The sequence below is a fragment of the Amphibalanus amphitrite genome, unplaced genomic scaffold (assembly GCF_019059575.1).
Source record: "Amphibalanus amphitrite isolate SeventyFive unplaced genomic scaffold, NRLGWU_Aamphi_draft 000310F_arrow, whole genome shotgun sequence".
Taxonomy (NCBI): domain Eukaryota; kingdom Metazoa; phylum Arthropoda; class Thecostraca; order Balanomorpha; family Balanidae; genus Amphibalanus; species Amphibalanus amphitrite.
This window is the reverse complement of record NW_024881805.1, coordinates 426,646-451,900: the sequence shown is the minus strand read 5'-3', so window position 1 is coordinate 451,900 and position 25,255 is coordinate 426,646. Positions and strand designations below refer to the sequence as shown.

The 25,255-nt window shown below is 52.5% G+C and overlaps 1 protein-coding gene across 1 annotated transcript; it reads right to left on the bottom strand.

Annotated features, from left to right (window-relative positions):
• Window positions 1–907: 907 nt before the first annotated feature.
• On the bottom strand, window positions 908–24,938 carry LOC122388142. The gene is made up of 6 exons (XM_043378963.1): window positions 24,499–24,938; window positions 12,236–12,451; window positions 10,632–10,744; window positions 7,163–7,307; window positions 3,270–3,417; window positions 908–2,527 (listed from the first exon to the last, which is right to left on the bottom strand). Exons 1-6 carry the CDS (start codon window positions 24,544–24,546, stop codon window positions 1,767–1,769), a joined length of 1,431 nt encoding a protein of 476 aa, XP_043234898.1. The 5' UTR covers window positions 24,547–24,938; the 3' UTR covers window positions 908–1,766.
• Between the last annotated feature and the right edge of the window lie 317 nt (window positions 24,939–25,255).

Below are 25,255 nucleotides of genomic sequence, written 5' to 3'. Positions count from 1 at the left end.
ACGGCCGTGAATTCGTGGCCTCGGCCGCGGATCGTCCGCTGGCTCGGCCCGGCCGGTTAGCGCCCTCAGCTCGCTCGTTTGATATTCCGAGAGGGCCCGTACTTCTCGGGATAACAATGTCTCCAGCAGTCTCGGTGTCATATCCATAGACTAGGGTCGCCATAGCTCACGGTTAGAGAGGCCGTTCTGCACCGCAGCGCCGTATTTATGAACCCATCATACTGTCTCGGCTCCTCCGTCTGCCTCCCAGCCCCTGGTGACGAGCGGCAGCTCTCGGAATACCCTGCGGCGCAGGAGGGACGCGGAGGGCGGCTGCGACGGAGGGCAGTGATGTTTGCACGCGACGACCCAGTCCCCTGCAGTTCGTCCCTGCACCGCTGTCTGACGGCCTGAGAGTGACTTATGGCAGTGGTCGGACCGGATCGTATCTCCGGCCGGGTCTCATTCATGTCAGCACGGAGAGTGAATCTGTCAGTCCCCTGAACACCCCAGTGTGAGTTTGTGAGACGTCGTAGGTCGCTTGTCTGTCAGCCGGGTGCGGTTATGTCGGAGCCAGCCACGCCGTATTTCGTGACAGCAGAGACTCCTCGTAAAAAGTTCGCTGGACAATGAATCCGTTGTCGTGTTTGCAGTAGCTAGCAACAGAGCAAGGGTGGCGTATACCTACCAAATATGAACATGGGTATCGCATGTCTTAGAAATGTAATAAATTTCACCATGCCATAACATTGGTACGGTTTATATGGTATGGTTTCTCAACGTATTTGCTATACCAAAAGAAAGGCAAAATGCTGCAGCCATGCAAGTGGCTATTGGATCACTGCCTTGCTAGCCGTTTTTCGATGACATAACTCCTAAACTATCGCCTCACCCGAAGTCACACAGCACCCAGCATTCAACGAGGCCGCATGTGACGAGTGTGTATTATCGGGACGTGCGAACAGCTCTGTGCGCCGGGCGGCGGCGTCCCGGCCGGGACCGACCTGCGAGTGGGGGCCGGCTATCACAGCCTGGGTACATCGGTCAATCAGTCTGACTAGAGATGGAGGCGGGACAGACGCGTGCGACGACCACACACAAACGCGGAGACATCGGCACGCGCGCGAGACGGCCGGTGGAACCGGTTCACGAACAGCGCCTGGGCGGGCACGGGAGACATCGCAGCTCTGGGGGAGGCGGGGCGGGGAGCGCAGCTGCTGCACGACAGGAGAACTTGATGCATTTGACGGCATTATTGGGAATTTTGACTTACAGGCATGTAAAATATGACACTGAATATGATGCATCATTCGGAACTGCGAATATTAAAATTAGACAATCATAATGCCTATGTTTCTAGACACGTAAGAGCACATGCCGATATATGCCCTTCATAAATGTGGTAATAATTTCATAATTACGAATAGCCACAGCTTCGGTAGACAAAAACGGACCATCCAGAGTAGATACATGTCTCCCGTACACCTCCCAGGCTTTAACGAACATCTAAAATAAATCGTATAAAAGTGCAAACACCAAGCTGTCTTTGCCGCGCGGGTAGTCGCTTTATGGAGCTTGATACGCAACAAATTAACGCTAAATCACAAAATGATACATGCACATATCTCACCATTAGCGCTCTCAAACAAATTCATAGTGTTAATAGCCTATCACTGGTGTGCGCACCGCTCCACGCCACCGAGTCACTGAGAACTCCGTCAACGGTTCCAGCAGTCTGCGCCTTATCAGCGCGTTTGATTATTTTCACTCAGCGCCTCCCATCAGCGCTAATGAGTCCACTGAGAGGGTGGGCAGTAGCGGCCGGTGTCATCGCCCGCCGGGTGGCCCGCGCCCGCCGCCGTGTACCCCCTGTCCGGACTCCTGAGTCCGGGCGTCCGCGGGTAGCCCCACTCGTGTCCAGGCATCTCCACGGCTCCTCCACCGCCGAATGAACTCAGCTTATGTCTCTGTCGGTGAGAACCACTGCGATCGCCACTGTACGGATCAACGAACGGGTCGAGCGCGATCCGATTGGCTAGCGGCGTCACGTGGCCATGGTCACGTGCTCTCGTTGACCTTGGATCGCCGGCGGCTACATCCGGCTGGCAATAGAGCGGGCCGCCGACGCCGCGACTTGACGGCCGCCGCTCGTCGTATGGAGCTCGGTACGCCCCGCTGATATCGTCACTACCAACACCGCTGCCGTTACCGCCGGGCGAATCCCGCGCGAGGATGTCCGAGTAATAGTAAGGGTCCTTTCTGTGCAGCGACGCGTCTCGTCGTATACTGGGCCGCGTCGCCGCGGGACTGGCAGGGGACCGTCGCCGCCGGTCGGCGCTGCGCGGCCGCGGCTGGCTGCTGTGGTAGCGGGGCTGACCGCCAGCCGGGCCCGAGGGGAGCGTCCTGACGTAGCGCGGCTCGGCGGTGGGTAGGTAGGAGGGTCGCGGGACACCTCCGCCTCCGTCGACACCCAGCTCCTCCTCCGACGGCCGACTGATGATGTCCTCCTCAGAGTCGGAGTAGTAAGGCTCCGATGGCACCCGGCGACCTGGTGGACAGAGAGGAATCACGTTATAAAGTAGCTCAGCACTGAACAAAAGCCCACCTACGCTTTGGTGAATGGTGATCTTTGAGCCAAAATGCACATGCCTCGTCGTTTAGAGATCAAGATGGAGTGAGTGTAAGAGCAGAACATATGGCCAGACAAGATAAAGTACCCGGCTTGGGTCCTACATTCTGTTCGGAGTGCATTGTTGAACTATTGTTGGATGTGTGATGTCCTAAAACAATCACGATCAATCATTTTTTTTTTTTGTAACTTCAGCTAGCGTAGTACCAACACCTGGGTTAGCATGCTGCATTTCCATAGCCCTATATAACTAAACAGATCCACTGTGAAATCAGAGCACAAAGCAGCAATATTTGCGATCATTGTGCGATTTATCATGGGCCATTGGTCTTCAAGCACACAGATCGTAAACAATCGTAACTGCTTCGGGCCATCTGAGCACCGTTTAACAGACTGGCAATAAAACTGTTGGCACGACAAAATTATGGCGACGTTTTTGAGCGTCCGATGAAACCCGATCCATTGTGAAACTTTACCCATTCGAGCCGAGGCAACCGTCTGGCAGAACCGCGAGATAAAATCGGCGAATTGCAAATGTCCAAATAGACCTACAACCTACCCTATAGCCTAAAACAGACGCCGTCTCCCGTCTCGCCCCCGTCTTTATTGTGTCGCCGGCCAGCATGCGAAGCCGAAATCTGTTCCCCTCTCGGTTACGTACCGTAGTAAGGGATCTCTTCGTACATGTTTGACAGCGGCTCTGAGCCGTCATCGGTAAGCGACGGAGGTGGAGGACTGACAAACAGCGCACCCACACCGCCCCTGCTGCCGGGCAGGAGCTGGGCGCACTGGCCCTTCACAGCCACCATCTGAAACACAGAGGAACGTGGGGGTTAGCACAGCAGAGCGGGATTTACTGCGATAACAGAAACAGGGCTGGGCGTGGGTACCACAGACACAGTGGGGTTTCGCTGTCACTCGCTGAAACAGAGTTGGGCGTGTACCAGGGGGAATGTAGCACAGGACTGCAGTGTAGCGCAGAACATCGGGAACTGCATATGGAATCACGGTGGGCCTTTACAGACATCAACTTAAAAACGGGTGCGCCATGGCAGCTCAGTTATTCAGCGTGGCATTTAAAACAACGGGTTCAGTGAAGACAGCATTTTACAAGCCTTCAGTGTTTTTTACAGGTACTATTTCAGAAATCAAAACGGTAAAATCAGTTACCGCAGAAAGACATGTCGTACATTTGCAGAAACATCGAGCGTTTAGGTCTCATTGCAATCAAGTCTGTTCGTATTGAAATCCATAAGGCTTCGTCTGTAGTGGTGTACCTGCTCTGGTTTCATTGCACCTAAATGCTATTTTCTGGAAAGCCATAATCATTTTCCACCGCCTCAGTGAACGGAATCGGGATAATGGTTGCTCCAACTTTGAAATGGTTCTCGCAGGTTGGCGGTGCAGTTCGAGCAATAGCAGTCGGCTGGTTAAATTTTAATTACGGCACAATGCAGTTGGCACTCGAATCGCTTCGCCAAAGTTGGTGCAATAAGCGCGTGCAATTACACCCAACTCCGAGCAGCTATTGTTTCGCCCCCCAATGAGTTAAATGCTGCGCTTTGGGGCAGAGTCCTCAGAATGACGACGTTTCTAGCTGCAGAAGAGGAGGCCGGTGATGGAACTGATCATCTCTTTGTCGTGGTGCGAGATGGCACCCCCACACCCTGTCGCAGGGTCGTGTGGAGAAGAGTTTCCATTTGGGCCCGGCTTTTAGGAGGGATCAGCTGAAGAGCGGCACACGCACGACTCATAATGACTTGGAGCAGAAGCTTAAAACTTTTCCGCCTCTTCAATTAAGGCACATTCATGAAACTGCACGATCCTATAATGGCTTTCGGCTTACAAAGGAAACGTATTAAAACTGAAAAGGGTTGTTGCGAGAAGCTATTGGACTGGCGTTTCTCCGCTACTTTGAGGCCGAAAATGTTTCAGCTCGGTCTAGAATTACAGTTATCAAAGAACTCGCACCACACTATTCCTTCCCCATGGCAGAGAAGCCATCGCTCATCAGGCCAACCTCAAACGTCGGCAGAGGCCATTCAGCTCTGAAATAAAACCTCATCGATTCGCTGCTACGAGCCAACTTGGAAGCATTTATGCCGTGTCTAATTTCGTCCAATCCGACAAATGTCCCGTCCCGTTCCGTTCCGACTCTGTATAGCTGGAGGCCGCGTCGCGGCGCCGTCTGTTCCCCCAGACAGCCTTCATCAGCTCAGACGGACGCCGGCCGGCCGGCTGCACCACTAATTAAAATACGCCAGAGAATGAAACCCAACGAGCCTTGCGACAGTCGCCCCGAGTCCGGGCGGCACACCAGGGCCGGCGGAGAGCAACAAAAAGCCGCCGCCACCGGCTGCAGCGGCACTGTTCACGCATCACGGCCGCTGAATAGCCGCGCACGTGCAGCGTCTGGTCGGGTCTGGATGGCCACTCGGTCCAGCCAGGCAGGACGGCATGGACCCTGCCTGCAGCAACTGGTCCATTTCCGCATGGACGAAACATGCGTCTCAGCTTGGAGATCAGATGTGGGACAGGGGCCTTCTATCGTCTGGGCGGTGCTCTGCAGGACCTCAGAGACGAGAATGGATGGCCAGACGAGTGGGTCGATGGGTCCAATTCTGCTAGTGTACGTATGCAGCTCGCAGGCGGCTTGCCCCATGCTCTTTAGCCAAACTTAAAAGGCATAATGTCAAGGACAGGTGCTGCAAGAATGGATTATATTGATCCGAAATTTTCCCATTGCAACTTTCTTGTGACTTCCCATTGCAACTTTCTTAATAGAGTTGTGGACCAATTACTAGTATTTTAAACATTTTGAATTTTGATTGTTCTAAATACTATTTTCAAATTATAACAGGAATTTATGTTATTTTAAATTATCTAAATCATATTTAATACTATCACTAATTAAGACTCAAAGATAAATAACAAAGTTAAAATGGTTATATTTCACATTTTTTTGCCCCAAAGAACTTATTTTCAGAAGTAAAATGCGTAGAAGTAAATGTGTAAGATCCCTTGACGATTCAATAACGTCGTAGACGAAATCAATTTCACGCCACCGCTGTTGTTGACGTATGTTCTACCTTTTCCTTTCCACATAAACTGCAATGGCTTGATCCGAACAGCTGCCATTTCCTGTTAACCTCGGGAACAAAGCCGGCTACCCCACCAAGATTGATATTCCCAGTGAGCCGAGACAAACAAGCCCGCTGAGTTAAAACAAAACAAAACAATACCGGACCGTCTAACTATAGCCTGTGGTATGGCTGCAATAGCCCGATTTTCCGGCAGTATGTTTCGTTTGGCCGGTGGCGGCGTCGGTAATTCAGCCGGGTCGGTGGCGGCTTGAGCCTGAATCTGGGACTGGGGCGGTGAACCTCTCCCGACTAAACTGCAGCGACGTTTGAAGTCGTGTCGCCCGGAGCGTTCCGGCCCCCGGGCAGCGGGCCGTAACGGGGGTGGTGCTGGCAGTTCAAAGCTGCTTCCGGCGCGGCGGAGAGCGTCACACAACGACAGCTCGAGTGGTGACGCAGAATCCGGGGGGAGAGGAGAGAATGTAGCGGGTTAAACCGAGCGAGAAGAGTGAGTATGTCGGCGAAAACCAAACACGCGGGAGTGTTTTTTGTTGCCGCCGCTATGATGTTGCCGTCTCCCACCAAGTGCTCGGGGGCAAGGCCGGACGCTCCAGGATTAGCTCGCAAAGCTGTTTTCTGTCCAGTCGTATCTCGACATGTGGCACACTAAATTCGTGTCCGGCGAAAACAAAGTGATTACGCTGAGTCTTGAGGCGGCCAGCGACGCGGCTGGAGTCAGTAAAGCGCGCTGCCAGCTGCGTGTGAACGCCTCCCACGACCGGCACCGCGGGGCGGGGCGGAGTCCGGCGCCGTTCCCAGCGGAAGTGTAGTCGGTTCTCGCCGGAAACCGGCCTCCACACCCGCCGAGTTTGGGCAGGGATGACCCGAACACGGGCTATGACCGGTGGGGAACACCGGGAGGCGTCGGTTGACACTCGGAAACTGTATCGAGTGTGAAGGGAGAACACCAGACGGAAACGCTAAACACAGACGGATATTTCCTCCTTGTGTCGCCCGGGTCCACCGGAAGGATGTTTGATAAAGTGAGTCGCCTGCAATGGAGCGGACGGGCAGACGATAGGGAACAGTGAGCATGAACGATGGATCTCGGAACTCGACTCTCAGTCGCAATGAGTGTAATAAGGATCCCATCTATCATGAACCGGCGGCGGCCGGCGCTCGGGAGGGTCGGTAGCCGTCACTCGCCCGACGCATTGTAATTCCCCGGCACGTAATTGCTCTCCGCTGATGAGTTTATGGCGTGTAATCCGTGCTATCACGAGATAGGTCTGTTTGTCGGAGAGAAATGACGGCACAATGCGCCCACGGCGCATGCGAGCACGTGTGTGAGGTAAACAGGTTATCAGGCCCCTGACGGGAGCACGCCCGACGCCAGTTCAAACACACCCCACCTGGCCAGGTAGCTCCCGGTACTAGGGCAGTAGGTAAACCTGTCCTCTGACATCATCCTTACCTCGATGTGAGGTCCGTGCCCGTTCGACCGCAGGTTGTTGGGGATGACCTGAGTCTGCACAGGTAGGCCGTCGTACAGGAGAGAAGTGTCAGCTCGCTTCCCCGAACCCTTGCTGGAAAGCGAGCCTCGTGACCTCCGTCGGTACCTGTGAAATAAACGGGACATTAACCCTCGCACGACCAGGCCATTTCTCATAACACGAACGACCAGGGGGGGGGGGGTTGTTACGACCCCCCCCCCCTGGCGTTTCGAAACGGAAGGTCGTAGAGCTTAGCGGAAAAAACCAACGGATTGCTCTCAACGAGATCTCGCGATTGGTGGTATATTTTTTGGTCCTAGGTCAACATTTGACCTACTTTTGACCGGTCAAAGGTCAAATTTTCGGAAAAATAGACTTTTTTTCAACTTTCGGCGGCGATTGCGGCAAAACGGTGGGGGATATCGACTTGAAACCTTCACTATCGTGTTCCTTGATCAATTCTCTATCGTTTGGTATGTATTTCGTTTCCCTAGCTCTAAAAATGGCGCGTTGGGAGCGCCGGAAGTCGGCAAGGTCACAGTCGGCGGCAGAAATTCGAAAAATAAAAATTTAAATTTTTGAAATCTGATTGTATTTTTGGATTTGGGAGGTTCATTTGCTCCCTATAGAAGCTAATATTGCTGCATATTCCCATTGAGGTGACAAGAAGTAGCAAAATAGTGGTTCGGGCGCTTTTCAAAAATAGTACCTTACGCTGTTCCTCTTGTGACGTCATAGCTCCGTGACCTGACCTGACCCGGTCAAATTTCTTATACCATATGATAGCCAATACTTGCCCCAACATGCATGGGAAGTTTCATCACGATCCATCAACCGATGTCCGTACCACCGGCAGGAAACCTCGGGCGTTGGCACTCAGTTTGTGAAAATCCGGCCGGAGGCTGTACCTCTTATGACGTCATAACTCCGTGACCTGACATGACCCGATCAATTTTTTTTTCGGCAAAAGATGCGCAAAGGCTGCCCCAGAGGGTATTGAAAATTTCAGCCCGCTACGACAAGCCGTTTAGCGTGCACTTCGAAAAAACCTCAGGGGGGGGGGGTTGATACAACCCCCCCCCCCTAGGCGTTCTAGGGTTAAGATGTGGAGACATGAAGGGCGTAAACGCTATCACTACGTGATAGCGTTGTGGTTACACCATATTGAAACCATATTGAAATAGCATGGCATCAACGTCTCATGTAGAGAACTCTTCGGGTGGCACAGATATCAGATCAGCGCAGTTGCCCGCTGATTGAAAGAACGAAATCCAGCACACGTGCCTGGAAGTCTGCCAAAGTATGCATAATGAGAAGTTACGCAAAGCACGTTTGATGTCACGTCAAAATCACTAAAGATCAATTACAAAAGCTTGCGGTTTGAAGCTAAATCTGCATACGAAAATGACATTTAATTGATGTTCGTGGTGGCGCAACAACTTCATTCAGTTCATTCCTCTTCGACTATCGGTCTCTCTCGTCCATTGAGCTGTCGTTCGCCGCTCCCACCGGCGGTCAGGCGAAGCGAAGGCATCGAAAATCAGCAACAACACGTCTGATACACCGACAGAAAAAGAGCCTCGGGCAGGCACGTGTTTACATTTCTCTATTTCTGCCGGCCGGACGCGGCACAGGTGCGCGTTCTGAGCTCATCACCGTCCCCGCCGACCTCGCAGAGAGACAGGTCACCGGAGCGTGCAGGCACGAACCCAATTAGTTCTCAGCTTAACGCCGTGCAAACTGGCCGCGGGTGGATTCGACAGCGCGGCGCGGCCCACCGGCGCGCGGCCCCTCTGGCACCGGCCCAGGCTGGATGGCGAGACGGCGCGGTCCCGACAGCAGACTGCCAGCCTGCCGCCGCCGCGAGCCCGTGGAAAAACAGCCGCAGCTGCACGGCTGCCTCACTGGGCCGCGGCGCCGACTGGGCTGCATCACCGGACTGCCACACCGCAGCGCACCCGCTGACGGTTTTTGCGCGCTTTTGTTGCAGCTTCTCGGCCGATATCGGCCGGCGTGCGTCACTTCTTGCCGACGAGGTGCCGACTTCTTCACACCCGTCGCCAATCGTCACCGTCCGCGCGATGCGTGCGACGCTGACGACGGGCACGACGGGCGCCACCGGAGCGCGAGCACCACCGCCCTACTTTGGCGCCAGTTTTGTGCGCGGCGCCGCGTCACTCTGGCAGCTGGCAGCTGGCAGCTGGCAGCTGGCAGCTGGCAGCTGGCAGCTGGGGCTGGCCGCCGCAGTGACTGGCACCGCGAGCCCGAGGGGCGCCGCTGCTGCAGGCGACATCCGAACACAGTCCTCTGCTCCGAGCCACCGGCCCCAGCCATTGACGACCGACCGGAGCCGTCGGCGGTGACTGGGGTCATCAATTAGGCCGATTTATGAGTTCATCTGGCGCCGGTGAGCAGCCGTCCGGTGGCAGATCCGTGGCCGTTCCTCCCGGGCCGAGCCGCACCATCGGAATCGCATCAGAGGTCCGGCGGCCCGGTGACACGTCCATTTGTCCTCTGAGCTGAAGTCGCCGGCTCTGTGGACGTTTCTGCCCACGGGGCTGGTCCGTCGCGAATGGGAATCTCCTTGATGACGGCTCGAGGAGACTTAGGTCACGACTTGCGACCAGCGAGGTCGTTAAGTCAATAACCTCTGGATGTTCGTGGGTGGGACCAGACCTCAGCTATAACCGCAGCACGAATATGGCATGGATGACGCACTCCCCACAACTAACAATGCGTCGTTTTAGGGTCTCTGAATTTCCGTTGTAATTCCATCGTGGCCACGCGAATGTTTCGTGCATCAAAACCTCATCAAGCGGTTGCATGCACACTCAAAGATTAACGAGTTTCTTGTCCACAAGCATGCACGGCACTCGGCAAACTTTGGTAGTGGCGTCACGGACGCCGGCTTCATCCGTCACTGTCACACTGTCGTCACGAACCGAGCGACTGGCGTAACAGATCGTGATAAACCCACAACCGTAATAATAAATTCACGAAACACGGGTGCATTGGGAAAAGGAGAATAGAGCGGATAGAGCAAAAACCTATGAAAAAAGTGAACGGAAAACGTAAGTTCGTCATTCGTTTGAGGCTCACATAAATTCGTTATGAACATTTGTGTGAATTCGAGGAAGCATTGAATTCGCGCTTATCAGCGAAATCGCACACCTGAATGTGCTGATTAAAATTGCACGAGTATTGTGACAGCTAAATTAATTCACACACCGAAACGCTTTTGGTATTGTATTGATACCAGGAAGGCTTTGCAGACTTTAGGCTTTTCAATTTCAGCTATGCTGCGTAATTAAACGTATCCACCAGCCTATCAAAACACCATGTGCCTTGACACTTTGTGCCTATTTAATGCATGGCTCCAGCCAAGCCGACATAACATTGCCCGCTCTATTTCCAAGGACTTATGAATGTCGTATTTTCTAGAGAGCTCACCTGCAGAAGAGCAATGCGGCGACGAGAAGCAGCACCAGTAGCAGCCCTGAAGCGGTGAGCACCACAGCCAGAATAGGTAGACCAGTGGTGCCGCCAGCACCAGTGGTGCCACCCTGCAACAACACAAACAGGATTAGTTTGGTGATTTTCTATAATACCAATACGACAGGCTCACCAATCGGAGACCAATGGCGAAACGTCTTTATCATAGTCGGCATTGGTCAAACGACAGCCTATCTTACTTTCTGGGGATCATTATTTGTAAACATAATATACATTACCAATGCACACAAGGATAAAACGTTCCTAGGAGTACACCTGAGTAGGGGAGGGTCTCGGGTGGCTCCATATCACCCGGTGAAAGGCAGGCATACAGCCGTGAAAGCGACCGTCGTATATGTCTACAGCAAACACGGGACTGAGGTAAATACAAGGAGATGATAGGGCAGCGCGGTGAGGCCAACAGCGCCGTCCACCCGGGCACATAGCGTAGTAGAGTCAGGAGAGGAGAAAGGGAGAGGGGAGATAGAGAACAGACCAAGATAAGACAGAGATAAGGGCACTATAACGCACAAAAAGGACCCTAAAATACACACACACACATGTGATTCCTCTATGTGCAGAAATTCCCGCCTTCAATTTATCTGCTTTATCTATTGCTGGCATTTTTGACTTATCTTTGTTTGGATTTTGTGATCGTATGAGTCGTTTATGAATTTCATTTACCTCATGCCACTACACTGTCCATTCATGGAAAACGATTCATAGGGAACTTTTCCCGAATCTATGTCCGATGATAGCCGTTTTTGTTCGAAAGGTTTAACTAATTTCGCAAATCAGACAGATATGACAGTCATCGAGTTTTTAAGACCTGTAAAAGGTCGCTACTCAGCCAACTTTAAGCCGTTCGGGGCCCATAGCAGACACCATCAGCACACCGTATCACACGAGTGGCAGGTGGCCTCCCTCTTTCACTACCGATCAGCACGGCTCAGAGGCGGATCCGGCCGCTGTTAGTACACCAAATCACCGAGCGATGACACCACCGCACGGCCTTTAACACCTGTCGAAAAACACTTAGTCCGCCCTTCTGCTGGTTGGCCCGCCCTCCGCACCGACACCCAACACTACGCAACAGCGGCCGATGGCCCTGAAATCGGCCCTATCACAGATCAGATTGCTCTCTGTTGTCAGCTGGGCGCTGCTGTTTCAACCGCCGGTCCGATTTTCCGCTATCAATCAGGGTATTTTGATACGGCACAGCGGGCGCCTTCCGCGCCCGGTGACGGACGAGGTCGAAGACGGGGGCGGGGGCGGCTGCACGCGCCGCCCGCTCCTGTGGGCGGGGGCGGAGGTGTCGGGTCTCGGCTACTGGGCGGGGGCGGCGGTTCGACCCGTCACACCGGGGCGTATCAGACTGATGGAGGCTCCTACTGGTCTGTGGATCAGAGCGGCTGTCTGACGGACTAACGGTGGGATAGTGGTCTGCTGCCGGCCGGATGATGTGGGATAACACTCGTCTCCGGCTGACGGCGGGACGTGACCGGCGTGCCGGGTCGGGTTAGCGGTGCCCCTGGGGTGGTCCGGGTGGACCGATCACGTACCGTCAGACCCCGGCAGACCTGGTAGGGGGCCACGATATCACAGACGTCCTCGTCGTCGGCCGCCCAGCTGGGGTCCACCGGCGGAGGGGGGAGGAGAAACTGGGGCGGCGGCGGGCCGGCACAGTCACAGGGAGGCTCTCCGTCCCCGCCGCCACCACCGCCCGCCGGAGGTCGAACCACCAGGTCGTAGAGCCGACGACCGTCTGCCGTTTCCAGCTGAGAAAAAGAACAGAGACCAATGGTCAGATGAGTGGTCAGCAGTCACAGGCAGGCGGTCAGATAGGTGGTCAGCAACCACGGAACGACAGACAGAGGACACTGGCCAGGCAACGTAGTCAGCAGCAGTCACAGAACAACGGCTAGATGCAGACAAAAACGATAAGGTCAGACATAGACCAACAGTTATAAAACAAGCGATAAATACAGGTCAACGGTCATTTATGCAGTCAGCACCAGCAGAGACCATCGTCTAGCTGTGTAGTCAGATCAGCGGTTAGAAGAGCTGTCTCAGCACCGATGTAAGCGCAGCGGAAAACGAGGTTGATTCAGCACATTTTTTTAGCGCAGCGAGGTGCAGCGTAGCATCTGCACAGTTTGAAACTCGCACCACAGAGTGAGGTAGTTAACACATCGACTAACAGGCGGCGCCCAATTCATCGCTCGGCAAGAGCGTGATTCGGTTGGTATAAGACGAAGCCAGTCCCGGAACTAAAGTTCGTTGTTATTGCTTTTGTCGCAGGCAAAAAGTCTTTGGTTCCACATAGAGCGGAACGGCGTAGGTCAGATATTGTGACAGCGTTGAAGTTGTGTCACAGAAGGCACGGTTGATGTTTGATGTTTGTGCTGTCAGGCCATCTTTTTGACAAATCTTAAATAATTATCTTAAGTAAATAAAACTTTCTCAAGTCTCGGCGCAATAAAGCGAACGAACGTTGACCTTTACATGCTTAGCTGGAAAGGAAATAACATCTGACTATTTCAACTTTAGACTTGTCGGCTGAAGAGCTGCTTCAAATTGGGGTCCTTGATTCAACGTTTCCACGAAAAGCCGAACGTGGTGATTAATCAAAGCTTCAGATGAGCCCAGTTGATGCTAAAGGTTCCGCAGAGTTCAGGAACTACATTGGGCGTATCATGCATTCATTCACAATTCATTCAATCATTCAATCATTGTTCATTACGCACCGTTTTTATAGTGACGAACACAAATGTACGAGACGTTGCCCACTACCCAGTCTCAGTAATACTTCGACTGTTTGCCCGTGAAGAGGTGAAGAGAGCTGCATTGGGACATCTGCGCCACATTGGGACCTACCACAAATGGGTTTGGTGTTTCCTTTATTAGCTTCTTTCGCTTCAGTGTCCGTTGTTTGATCCCATTGAAGTTCTTTACATTCATATGAGTGTAATGATGTTTGGAAACGCTATTTAGAGACGATTGCGCCTTTCTCTATTTGCCGTCAATGATAACACTTTTCTGTCCCTTACTTCAGAATTAGATATTCGGGTACTATCAGACCTTCATCTCCCTCGGGACAGTCCTTCATTGGCTTTGGGCGAATCTAATGCACCGTCTGGTGAAATATCACCTGCAGAGAGATAGATGGCACTTCACCAGTCACATTTCAGCGTTTCAAGTCATTTAAAGGTCGCCTGTGACTACGAAATGCCATTGCCATTTCAACTTGGCTACCCTAATGGAATCGAAGCTCGAGATAAGGTTATGTCCGCACAGCCTGGCCGGGATAAGGCGCTACATTGCCAGCAGACAGGCGTGTAATACTGAACCTACTGTCTCGAGAAATAATGCACCCGTTGCCATGTCGAACTTCGATACTGATACATGAGACGGAATGAAATGCATTTGGATGTCATTTGAATAAATTAACTCTGTTCCTTGTGAAATGCAGTGATACTATAGGTATCATTGATAACAATACATAGACCAGAACTTCAATTTGCACAGAACAAATTTAGTAGGTAGTAAAGAGCAAATGTTGCAGGTAAGTCAGCAAAAAAATTAAAAATAAAAACAAATAGCCTACGAGCTGTTGAGTGTCTTATACGATAAGCACCAGCACAACAATTTGACTGACACTTTGACTTTACATAAGTTACATGTCACACATGCAGTACCAACACACGTCTACAGTATACATAAGGAACTTGTCGAAGGTTAACCATAAAAATTGCACCAGGGCTGGGTGTGAGAAACATTAGAGGACCGAGGAATGCAGGCTATGCGGACGTTAATAGCGCCATAAACACATGAGAATGGACAACCCTGGCCGTGAACAATTTAGGTACAGCACATAGTCCCTGCTCAACGTAAAACGCTTTGGAGCCATTATCCGCCGCAGTCGAGGCAGGTATCGCACGTCAAACCAAGGTCGGAGTAACGACGAATCAATACGCCGGTGGGCATGGCCGCTGTTTTCTGCCGGTACGTGGCCGCTAACAAAGCTGTGTCGGCGGGGCGAGCACGACACCCGGTCATCAGAGGGGTGGACAGATCGGGCTGTCAGCTCCGGCCCTCGGCCGCCCGGCCTCTTCATTATGGAAACACGGCGGGCCGCCCACACGGTCACGCACGTATTTGGAGAGCGGGGATTTGTAGAGGGGAGGTGTCGGCTGCTATCTTTGTTAGGGAGGGATTTCAAAATGGTACGCATTTGTCTGTCGACCAGAAAAAATATTGTGAACTGTGTTTGATCGTAACTCGTAAACAATCACCGAAGTCCCGAAACCAATTGGTATAGGTTCAAGTTCAAAGATCAGATAAACAGTAATCGTTGTGTTCCACCAAATGCCTACCGAGATTTCAGCGTCCGACACGTCATACGGTACAGCCTATCTACAGGCGTTTGATGTGTTATGCGGTACAGCCTAACTATAGGCGTCGACTGCTATTGCCATCTAGCGACAGGAATGTCGCTAGATGGCCCTGAATGGCCCTGAATGCATCGAAGTCAAAACCATGTCACTCACTCTAAAGCGAAATCCTGTGCAATATGTATACACAGTTAGAGGGACTGTCTTAGAAAAGCTGGACACGATGCGTGATCTCGGTGTTATGTTAGATAGTAAGCTAACTTTTACCCCACATGTCGACAGTGTTGTTTCCAAGGCCCGCCGTGCGTTAGGCGTTCTTATGCGATCATTTCAGCTGTGTCACAGACAGAACGGACTCCTGAATGAGAAGGCTATTATGGCCGCGTACACTGCCAACGTGCGCTCTATCTTAGAATATGGATCGCAGATATGGGCCGGAGCAGCGAGTACACACCTAGATAGAATAGAACGTGTCCAGCACAAGTTCCTTTTATGGTTAGCACATCGCACAGCGACCGGACGACAAGCGAGGGATTTGTCGTATGATGCGCTGTTGGACTTGTTTAAACTGCAGACGCTTGCATCTCGTCGACAGCAACATGACATTGTCTTTTTACATAACATTATCCAGGGTAGATGTGACTCGATGTATCTTTTGGGCCGTTTCTCTATTCGTGTACCATCCAGAAGCACTCGCTACCGTGCTGCTTTTTTCGAGCCTGTCGCCAGAGTGAATACTATTAAAAACGGCATGTTTTGTAGATTACCCAGACTCACCAATGTTTTTCTTGCACGCTGCCCTACCGTTGATATGTTCTGCGACGGCAAGGCGACGATTATCGCACGACTAGCCAGGTGCCTGACAAGTGACCATCTGTAATGTTGTGACGCATATTTATTTATTTACTGTTTGTGTTTTATCTACTCGACTTTGCCTATCATTGGGAATATGTCCTGTTGGCAATAAACTGAATAAATACAAAATACAAATACAAATGTAAGCAGCTGGTATATTGGCATGCCGTACAGGCATACCTTCTTACGCTGGGTTACCGTTCGACTTCATGCAGCACCTTATGATGTGTTGGTGAGGTTAAGTTTCAACAACGACTCATGTTTTTGTGTGCCACATCTTTGGCTCTGCAGGACCTGGAAATATTCTACCACACGACGACGCTATCTCGCCAGCTTCTTCTCGGTTGCCGCCGGCGTCACTCGCATCTCTCTAGCGATCGCCCGTCACTGTCAATTTGCGAGAAATACGACCGCTGCGATGATGCCTCGGCGCAGACAGTTAACGTCAAACTTCTATACTAATGACCTCGTAAGTCGGCGCGCAAAAGAGGACGGCGCGCCAAAAAACGTCGCCGCTCGCGCATTCCGTGCACCATCGGCCACGCATCCACCACTGGTGCGTCAAAACAGCGCACTAAATTCGCCCCGATTATGCGTAATAGGTCAGCTTTACGGCTGTAAAAACACGGCCCGGTGACAGGCGACGGTGACGGAGAGCGTCTGGGTGAGGTGAGTGGGCTGCAATCTGAATGGACTTATCGCTGGATCATGACTCACTGTGATTCAGATGTGGGCTGTACTGCGGTTTTCATATGATTAATGCTTACCCGACAGTGAGTGAGAGTGCTGGTTTATTTGTGGCTTTTATGCATGTGCTTGAATATGGTCACTTTTACTACAACGGTCAGCTGGGTTTCTTTGCTAGTGCGATTCAAGCTAACTAGTTACATGACAAGTGTCACATCGCTTCAGCTATAGACGCATCTATCGTCGTTCTATACATTCATGGACAGACAGCACGGCATTCACATAACCCAGTTCCACACGATCCACTCAGTGCCTGTGAGATCTGCTACGTCCAATTTTGCGACCAGCTCGGACCAATTCCAGCTCCCATAAGCGCACACATACTTGGTGCCGTTTCCGTGCGAAATATTCGCCGAAACGCACTGCCACAGAGCGGTGTCGGCTCGTCGTGAATACATTAGCGCCGCACAGGCGGCTGGAAGGGAGACTATAGCACGCAGCGGCCATGCGCCGACACGCGCCGCTCCGCTTTAGGCCAAAACTGTTCCTCTTCTGGCCAGAGAGGTGGGAGAGTGTGTGTAGCGAGTGGGCTCTCTGTTGAGAACAGGCTACATTGTTCGATCTCACAAGTTTAATTTGAACTGTCTCCTGATAATATTACGCTTTATTTTCCCTCCCCTAGTAATTAAACGCTTTACCTGTTAACCGCAAATGCACCTCTCAGGTTTCCATTTGAGAGAAGTGTGCAAGTTCAAATGTTCTCTCTGCAGCTTTCACTTCCTATTTCTATTCTTCCACCATCGTTCTATGCATAAATCAAGTGTCTCACACGTCAGAGACGTTGCTGCTTAGTCACTCTCACAAATCATCAGCTGCGAGAAGGTTACTGAGCTAACTTCAGTTGGCGGATTAGCGCGCCGCACGGCATCCATTCATCTCACGCGGGGACAGACGGTCCGCTAATGTTTCTGCCGTCCAATTCGTCACTGTCCTGTCGCGGCGCTCTGGAGTCGGTCCCGGTGTGGTGTCAGCGCGGCCCAGACGTGCCAGCCGCCCCCACCAGCCGTCCGGAAGTGGCTGTGACCCGGGCTGACCTGATCCGCTCGCGCTGCGCCCTCCCGCCCCTCTCACCATCCGCCGCTTGGTCTCGTACAGAAATAGTCCGTCAGCCGTCACCTGCCCTCCTCTCCCGGTGTGAGAGGGAGGGTCTTCTCGGGCTTCTCAGTTCCCCCCTGATCTCGCAGAGGGGCTGGCCGGTCGGAGTCTGCGAGTCTGCCCTCTCTCCCCCGTCTCCCTCCCCTCCGTAAGATCCTCTCTCCACTGTCTGGAAAGGTGATCCGACACCGGTGGACGAACGAGACTCGGCGTGGCGCCGCCGGGAGCCGGCCTAACCAGGCAGCGGAGGGCGGCACGCACGTTTTTCTACCACGTCGAGTGGCGGCACCGGCTGCTGATGAATATCACAGCCGTCAGCGACAGAGACAGACAACGCTAGAGATAGCGGCAGCCGGACGGCGGCGGCGGCGGCAAGGAGTGAATGAGGCGACTAGATAACGAGAGGTCTAGAAAGGATCACACCGATCTCTTCAGGAGACGGAGAGCGGTGTCGCCTATCGATGGATAACATAGACATTGGATGTCACGGCCTGAGATGGACAGCACACTTAGAGACAGGCGACACAGACGTCGCAGTAGTGCTGGACGAGCCTGCAGGAGAGGTAAGATAGGCGCCTGGTCCTCGACAGCAACAAAACATCGCTCCACGTCTATGGACAGAGACAGCAGATTCGTCCAGGCGCGAGGCCTGCAGCGAAGAGGTCACGCCTGGAATAGACGGCCCATGAAGTTTAACGGCCCGCAGCCCGCCAGCAGCACGGTGCTCATTTTGTCGGCAGACAACTCCGACCCGACCATTCCTCGGGGGATTATCGGGTGGCTCATTATAAAATTAATTGGGGGAAAACCATCCGCCTGCCCGGTGATGCCGGCAGAATAATAGCCAATCAAGAAGCAAGCAATGTTCTCCAGGTGCTGGTTAGGGAGCCGCAATACATAATAATGCCATGTAGTGGCACCTTGGGTGGCGAGGTAACGAGGTAACATAGTGCGCTCCAGACAGACAATATACGATAGCTGTGAATGCCGACAAATTCTTGAAAACTAGAGGCATGAACTCGTCCCATATGGGGTCATGTACTCTTGACGTCGCATCAGCGAGATTGCAAAGCGCTCCACGACACGTGTCTGGCTATTTTAGTTTCATTTACAGCCTACGTCACCCCAGCGGAATCAGTTATGCCCCGGCACGTCACTTGAAGCCGCGGGAGGCGTCACTCGCCGCTCAATGACTCCTCCATCGGTCCAATGTGCTATCTCCGACTGGAATTACTGCAGCGCTAAAAGTTGAGCGCGTTGCCGCCGCCCCCCAGAGATGGCCGATCTGATTGGCTTGTTTCTGCGCCGCCCCAAGTCGGTGTAATAACGGAACGACCGACCACCTGATATAGTGGTCATAAATCGCCGGCCGGTTCGCGTCCGACGCCCTTTACGGCGCCGGTGACTGTCTGTGGTGAGCGGACTCAGAAGGAGGGTTGTCTCCCCTTGTGTGTCCCCGTTTTTGGCCAGATCTCACCGAGATAAGGTGGCTGGGAGGGGAGCGAGGAGAGACCAGTCGAACCTCTGTGACTCCTCTGCGAGGAAAGCCTCTGTGACTGTCCACTGTCCAGTGACAGCGATGTGCCGTAATCGCCCGACTGGGTAGTGAGTAGGTACTGATCCAGTATTCGCTATTTACCACTTCACTTGCAATGCAATGACGGTGACAAAGATCGTCGGGCCACAGCCCAGAGCCCCGGCTAGGCTCTCCACAGCCTTATCCTTGGCTCTCCGCAGTCCGCAGTCCTGTCCGTTCCGCCTGACACCGCGATGAGGTGAATCAGGCCAGCGGCCGCTGACAGGCAGCGGTGTCGTGGTCTGAAACATGACCCGGCCTGCAGCCTGGTCTCGGCGGCAGCCGTCCACAGATTAGCCGGCCTGAAATGGCCACCGGAGCGGTGACACGACACCGGCCCGACAGCAGCCGTGCAGCCGTGCAGTGATGGACGGCGCCCGGCGCGGGAGGGTAATTTAGTCATCTACACCCACGGACTGCAGTTTCATTGTGCACTGATTCCACTCAGTCAATTACTGGACAACCACAGCAGGCGTGTGGCTGCGACGGGTGCTAGGATTTCAACAATATTATCAGCATACTAATCTGGTCATTCTTTCTCATTGATCTGACAGGAAACGATCGGATTCATGTTCCCCAAATGCCCATAAATTAATATTGATGCAGATGAAAAGGATAAACTGTATCAAGGAGACCAATATCCTCATGCAAGCTATAATTCTATCAGAACAATAAGACCAAACAGCATAAATCAAATGCAATACCGTTGTTCAAGACAACCCTACCACGGCAATGTGCACACTGCACAGCCTTTTAGCAGTTAAGCCCACTCAATCTGTCAGTCGCCACCCTAGCCGCAAGCCTTTTGGCGGAGACGCCGCTTCCCACATCAATGGAACGGCAAGACCTCGCCCGGGGAGTCACACGAGGCCCCGGCGGACGGGCCGACCGACAATAGGCACCGTTTGACTTGTACTGTCCGCGGTACTGGGTCGCTGCAGCCGAGCCGACATGTGCAGGTGCGAGGTGAGAATTTAGTGCAGCTGTGGTAACAAGGGTGTAGCGCCGCGCGTGGGAGGCCACAGCGGGCGTCCGCGTGGACAGGCGGGGCAGGCGAACAGGCGATAGACGAACAGAAAGGCAGGACGGTGGGTGGGTAGATGGGTCGACAAACGGACGGATAGCAGGAAGGATGAATACAAGGACAGACGGACGAACAGACGGGACGGGCGAACGAACGGAAAGGTTGAACAGACGAACGGAAGAACAGGCAGAACGGATAGGCAGACGGTTGGACGAAACGAACAGACGAACAGATACGCCGACGCGCCCTGTCCCGCCTACTGGTCGGACGGGCTGCACCTCTGCCGGTCCTACCTGCACGGTGCACGGGTGCAGCGGTGCGGCGTTCCGGTGCCTGGTGCGGACAGTAAATCACGCACTCCCCACGGTGTGTAATCACAGACACTAACGACCACATCGGCGGGCGGTGAGGTGCGTGCCAATTCACACCAGGCTGGACGGCACCCGCGGCGGGAGTTCGACAGGAGAGACAGCACGCGGCTGCCCGCGGCGTGATTGGCTCGTTTGGAGGTAATGCACGGCGATTTCACGCACTAATGAGAGGACTCAAACATGTGATATGTGATTTAAGTACAGTATCAGAGAAAAATGTGACAGTTCTATTACATGTCCACCCACATTTCGGAGTTGCAAGTGACATGTGATGTTGCGACCAGACATTAAAGCAGCACAGAGAGCGCCACCAGCTGCCCAAGACTGAAATGTAAGAATGATGATGAATTGTTTTCCAGTGAAATCTCTAATGTAATATTCAGGTCGGGATGGATGAGAGGATATGCTCAGACATATTCCGTGATTCTGGACATTTCCCCATATCTTGCAACACATGAGGCGACATGCTCTTTTGCCTACGGATACAATTTTGAGAACCAAGCAAAACGTTCTAACGAAATTATGGACAGAAGAAAAAGCAAATATCCTAGTTTTCGGTTGCACCTCGACTATTCCTGACTATCATTATAACGTTATTTTAGTAACTTATACGATTGCACAGTTATGCAAACCTCATGCCGTTTGAAGTAACAGCTAACCGTCTCGCCATATGCCATTTACCAGAAGTTCTACCGCCCCGCGGCTCGGACAATCCGATTGCCTCTGAGTTGTTTGCTTTCACAGCAACTTCAAACAAAGGCTGATTGTGCGAACCTGTCACCTTAAAAGCTTCTGCCCATCGGCTCTTTGTTGAGAAAATCATCCTCGCACGTGCGCCGTTCCACCTGACAGGCGTGTGTTTTCCGACGCTTCATTCTCCCTCTCCGTCGCGGCACGTGCCGGCCAATGCGCCGCACCAGCTGCAGCGGGCCGCTGGAAACTGGGTAACTACAGCGCTTCGGTGTTTCCCGGTTTCCCAACCATTCGCTCACGAGTGCTGTCTTCCTCTTCTAGAAACAAAGTCCTGTCTTCCAGCGCGTCTCTCAGGCGTCTCTCTAGTGCCTCCCTCATGTCTCAGGCGTCTCTCTGAGTCTCCCGGCGTCTCTCCGGCATATTTTCTGGCATCTCTCACCACATTCCGCGTCCCTGCGGACAGCCGGGCGGTCATTGCCGACAGTCCCTGGACAGCCCGTCTGTTTGCAGCCCAGTTGAGGTCCATTCCGAGGGACGGATCCCGTGGCCGCGGCGGCAGACGGGCGTCTCCAGCGTTGTTTGTTTTTCGGTCGCCGCTGGCGCGCCTGGGGGCTCCGTTTCGACAGGCCGACCGAGCGAGGCTGCGCTCGGAGAGCGCTAGCACGTGGCAGGGTGCGGAGACGGAGCGGGAGCGGGGGCGAGTGCAAGATCTGATATATCTCGCATGCATAGGCGCACAGGTGTCTGGTTACCCGAGTCCCTGTGCAGTATGCATGGATAGAGTTTAAGTGAGTCTCACCATGTGCTTTTTGATGGGAGTTTACATTTGATATGATATTGATACATCTGACTTTTAGGCAACACAGATCATGTTTAAATAACCTTACACAAAACGACGTAGAACATAATGCATAACTCTGAACGATAGCTCCAGTGGACGCAGAACGATGCCCATACCTGCACAAAGACATAATTGCCTCTGAGCTCATTGCTTAGCCAGACAGACTGGAGCGGCTTTATACTTTCTCGTGCCAGTCGAGTCCGAATTACATATTGTAATCAGACTGGAGCGACTGTTACGTGTCGTGTATTCGAGCATGTACGATTGCACGCGCAAACAAAAAAGGATGCTACTTGTCTCATGAGCCGAGTCGCGCACATCGTCATGTCTACATGTGTCATGTGTTGTAACAATTTAAACTGTCGGGCGGGCGTCCTGATATCTACTGTTGCTAGCACGTTAACTTGACTTACCGGCCATGACAGTCCCCTTATGTATGTGCCTCTGCGCTGCGGACCAGGTACTCCGTCGCGCCACACTCACTGTCGTCTCTCGTTTCTCACTTATCCTGCTCGCTCATTTTTCGCAGCCTGTCACTCAATCCCCACTCGTCACCCGTCCGTCGCCTCTGAGCGCGCGTCTCGGACTGTTCGACCACGTGGTGTTTGCTTCTTCCCCGGGCCTGTCCCACCACCCTCTGTTTACTGCGCGTGCCTTATCTCGGGTCAGCCTCCTCCCCTCTGCCTCGGGTCGTGTTTCCCCTCTCCTCTTCCACAGACACACGTCTCTACCGTCTTCGCGCCCCCCCCCCTGCCCCTCCCCTCCTTCCTCGTGCCTGCTGCCGGCCGCTCACTGACCTTCGAGCCCCTAATCGACAATAGGTGGGCCCTATTACTGATTATCGCTCTGAAGCACGTACTCTAATAAAGACAAATGTTTCCTTCTACCTCCACACATCACAAATGGTAATTCGAATAATGATACGTTTCTCGGTGATACGGAGAGGCGTCTTTTCAATGGCGTATAGTCCATATTCCAGACTTGTATTTTTCGTACAAGATGTTGAAGAGCATGGAGCCCTATACAATTTATTTTTGTCGCAAAACCTTTTCCGAATGAAGTTGTCCATTCCAGAAAAAAAAAACGAATGTTAATTGAACCGCATAGGAAAGATATACACAATGAGCAAGTTATTAGTTAGGATTTTTCGATTTCATTTAAATGTAATTTACAGATTTTTTTGCGATAACCGAATGTTGGTGCTCGCTGGCCAAAAAAGCAATATTCGTTAGCATTGTTTCTATGGAGAAACAAACACGAGTGATCGGAAATTTTAGAAAAATATGCATTAGCTCAGTAAAAAAAAAATAGACAACAGAAAAAAGTTTGAGCAGAGTTACCCTAAATGCGGCTCATTCGCCAACAAAACAAACATCGTACACCCGAAGCATTATCTGTTCCCTTTTTCCAGCTTCTATTCTTAGCTCATGTTTCTTCGCCGGATAATTTACGCCGAGCCGTCAGCCTGAACTTACACAAACACGCTTCTCATTTAGATGGTCTCACTCTCACACGAGTGGCTACGAATTCGCTGGAAAGTAGCGTTAATTATTCTGGCTTCTTCGCATCGTAATAGGCGTAAGACAGTTGATTTCTCAAGAGAGTCGCTTTTACTTGTGGAAACGTAGTAGCTGCTTTTGGGAGAAGATTCGTGAAAAGCATGCGATGTTTGAAGGACTGCCAACGCAGCGAATGCCATTTATTACCCCCCCCCCCCCGATGCTGCACTGGCCACCGCAGGTTAGCGTGCAGGTGCTAGTACTTTTTCACTCCTTCCATTTTACCCTCAAACCACCATGGGTAATGCCAAGTGAGACAGTAGCATTATCATGCGTATTTGATACAGGTGCGCAATGGCACCTGATCAAATGCGGTAAATTACTATCCACTCTGTATAACAGTGACAAAGAAACGTTTCCGCAAAACTTTGCACATGGCGACAAACGGGTCACGCAGGTTGATGACATTTAAACGTGTTATACGGATTATGTTTAATCGGTGTCTAGTTTCCCCTGCATAATAGAGTCGAATCATCCGTCTTTGTAAACGCAGATGGATTACGCCCTTATTTGGTAAGTGATTTTGCCTAATGCTACCGCAGTGACTAATACCCACCTTGCGGTTTTAGTATCGTCCTACAGCTGCTTTCTAAAATGCCTGCAGATGTTGAAACTGGACGTAACCCTTTGTCATGATTATTTTTTTCAGGCCTAACAATTAGACACTCACCACAGCCCGGTCGCTGGCTCGACGATCGTCTATGCTCCGCTCCTGCATGGCTGGCTCCTGTGCCGCTCAGGGAGGGCTCCGTTCCACCCTGTCCCAACTCGTGTAGACAGCACAGAGAGCTCGCACAGACACAGGAGCTGCAGAGCTGCACTGACGAGCTCCCGTCACAGAATGTGCCCTTCACAGCGGCGGCAGACGTCACCGTTTTCGCACCGGGCCGCGCCGCGCAGCCCGGCACCCAGCGACCCGCGCATCACACAACTCAACACAGCACGGCCGTCACAGCTCCAGCGGCCTCCACACCCGCAGCCCGGCCGGCCACCTGCACAGACACCGGCGAGGGGGAGCGTCACACACCCCTCCTCGAGCTCTGCTCTCACGCGACTGGCGCCGGCCGGCGAGCGGGCTGTGGTCGAGTCGACCGTCGAGCCGAGCGACCGAGCCGCTGAGCCGACCAGCTGGTAGCCCGCGCATGCGCAGTACGGGCCGCTCAGGTGACCGGCGCTACGGCCCAAAGCTCGATTTAATTACCTCGGATCACCTCAGTAAGTGCGATATTGTGGTTTTGAGTGGACGGCCCTGACATAAGCGGATTTTCTTAGTTTGATCCAGCAGGCGTCAATGAAAAGCATTTTTCACTATATACGAGTAGTCAGCCTAATAAGCGGTAATTAGGTATGTTGCACTAACCGTCATTTTATTCATCAGACTAACCATATATTATATATGTAGTCCAGAACTGAAGTGAACAAGCACT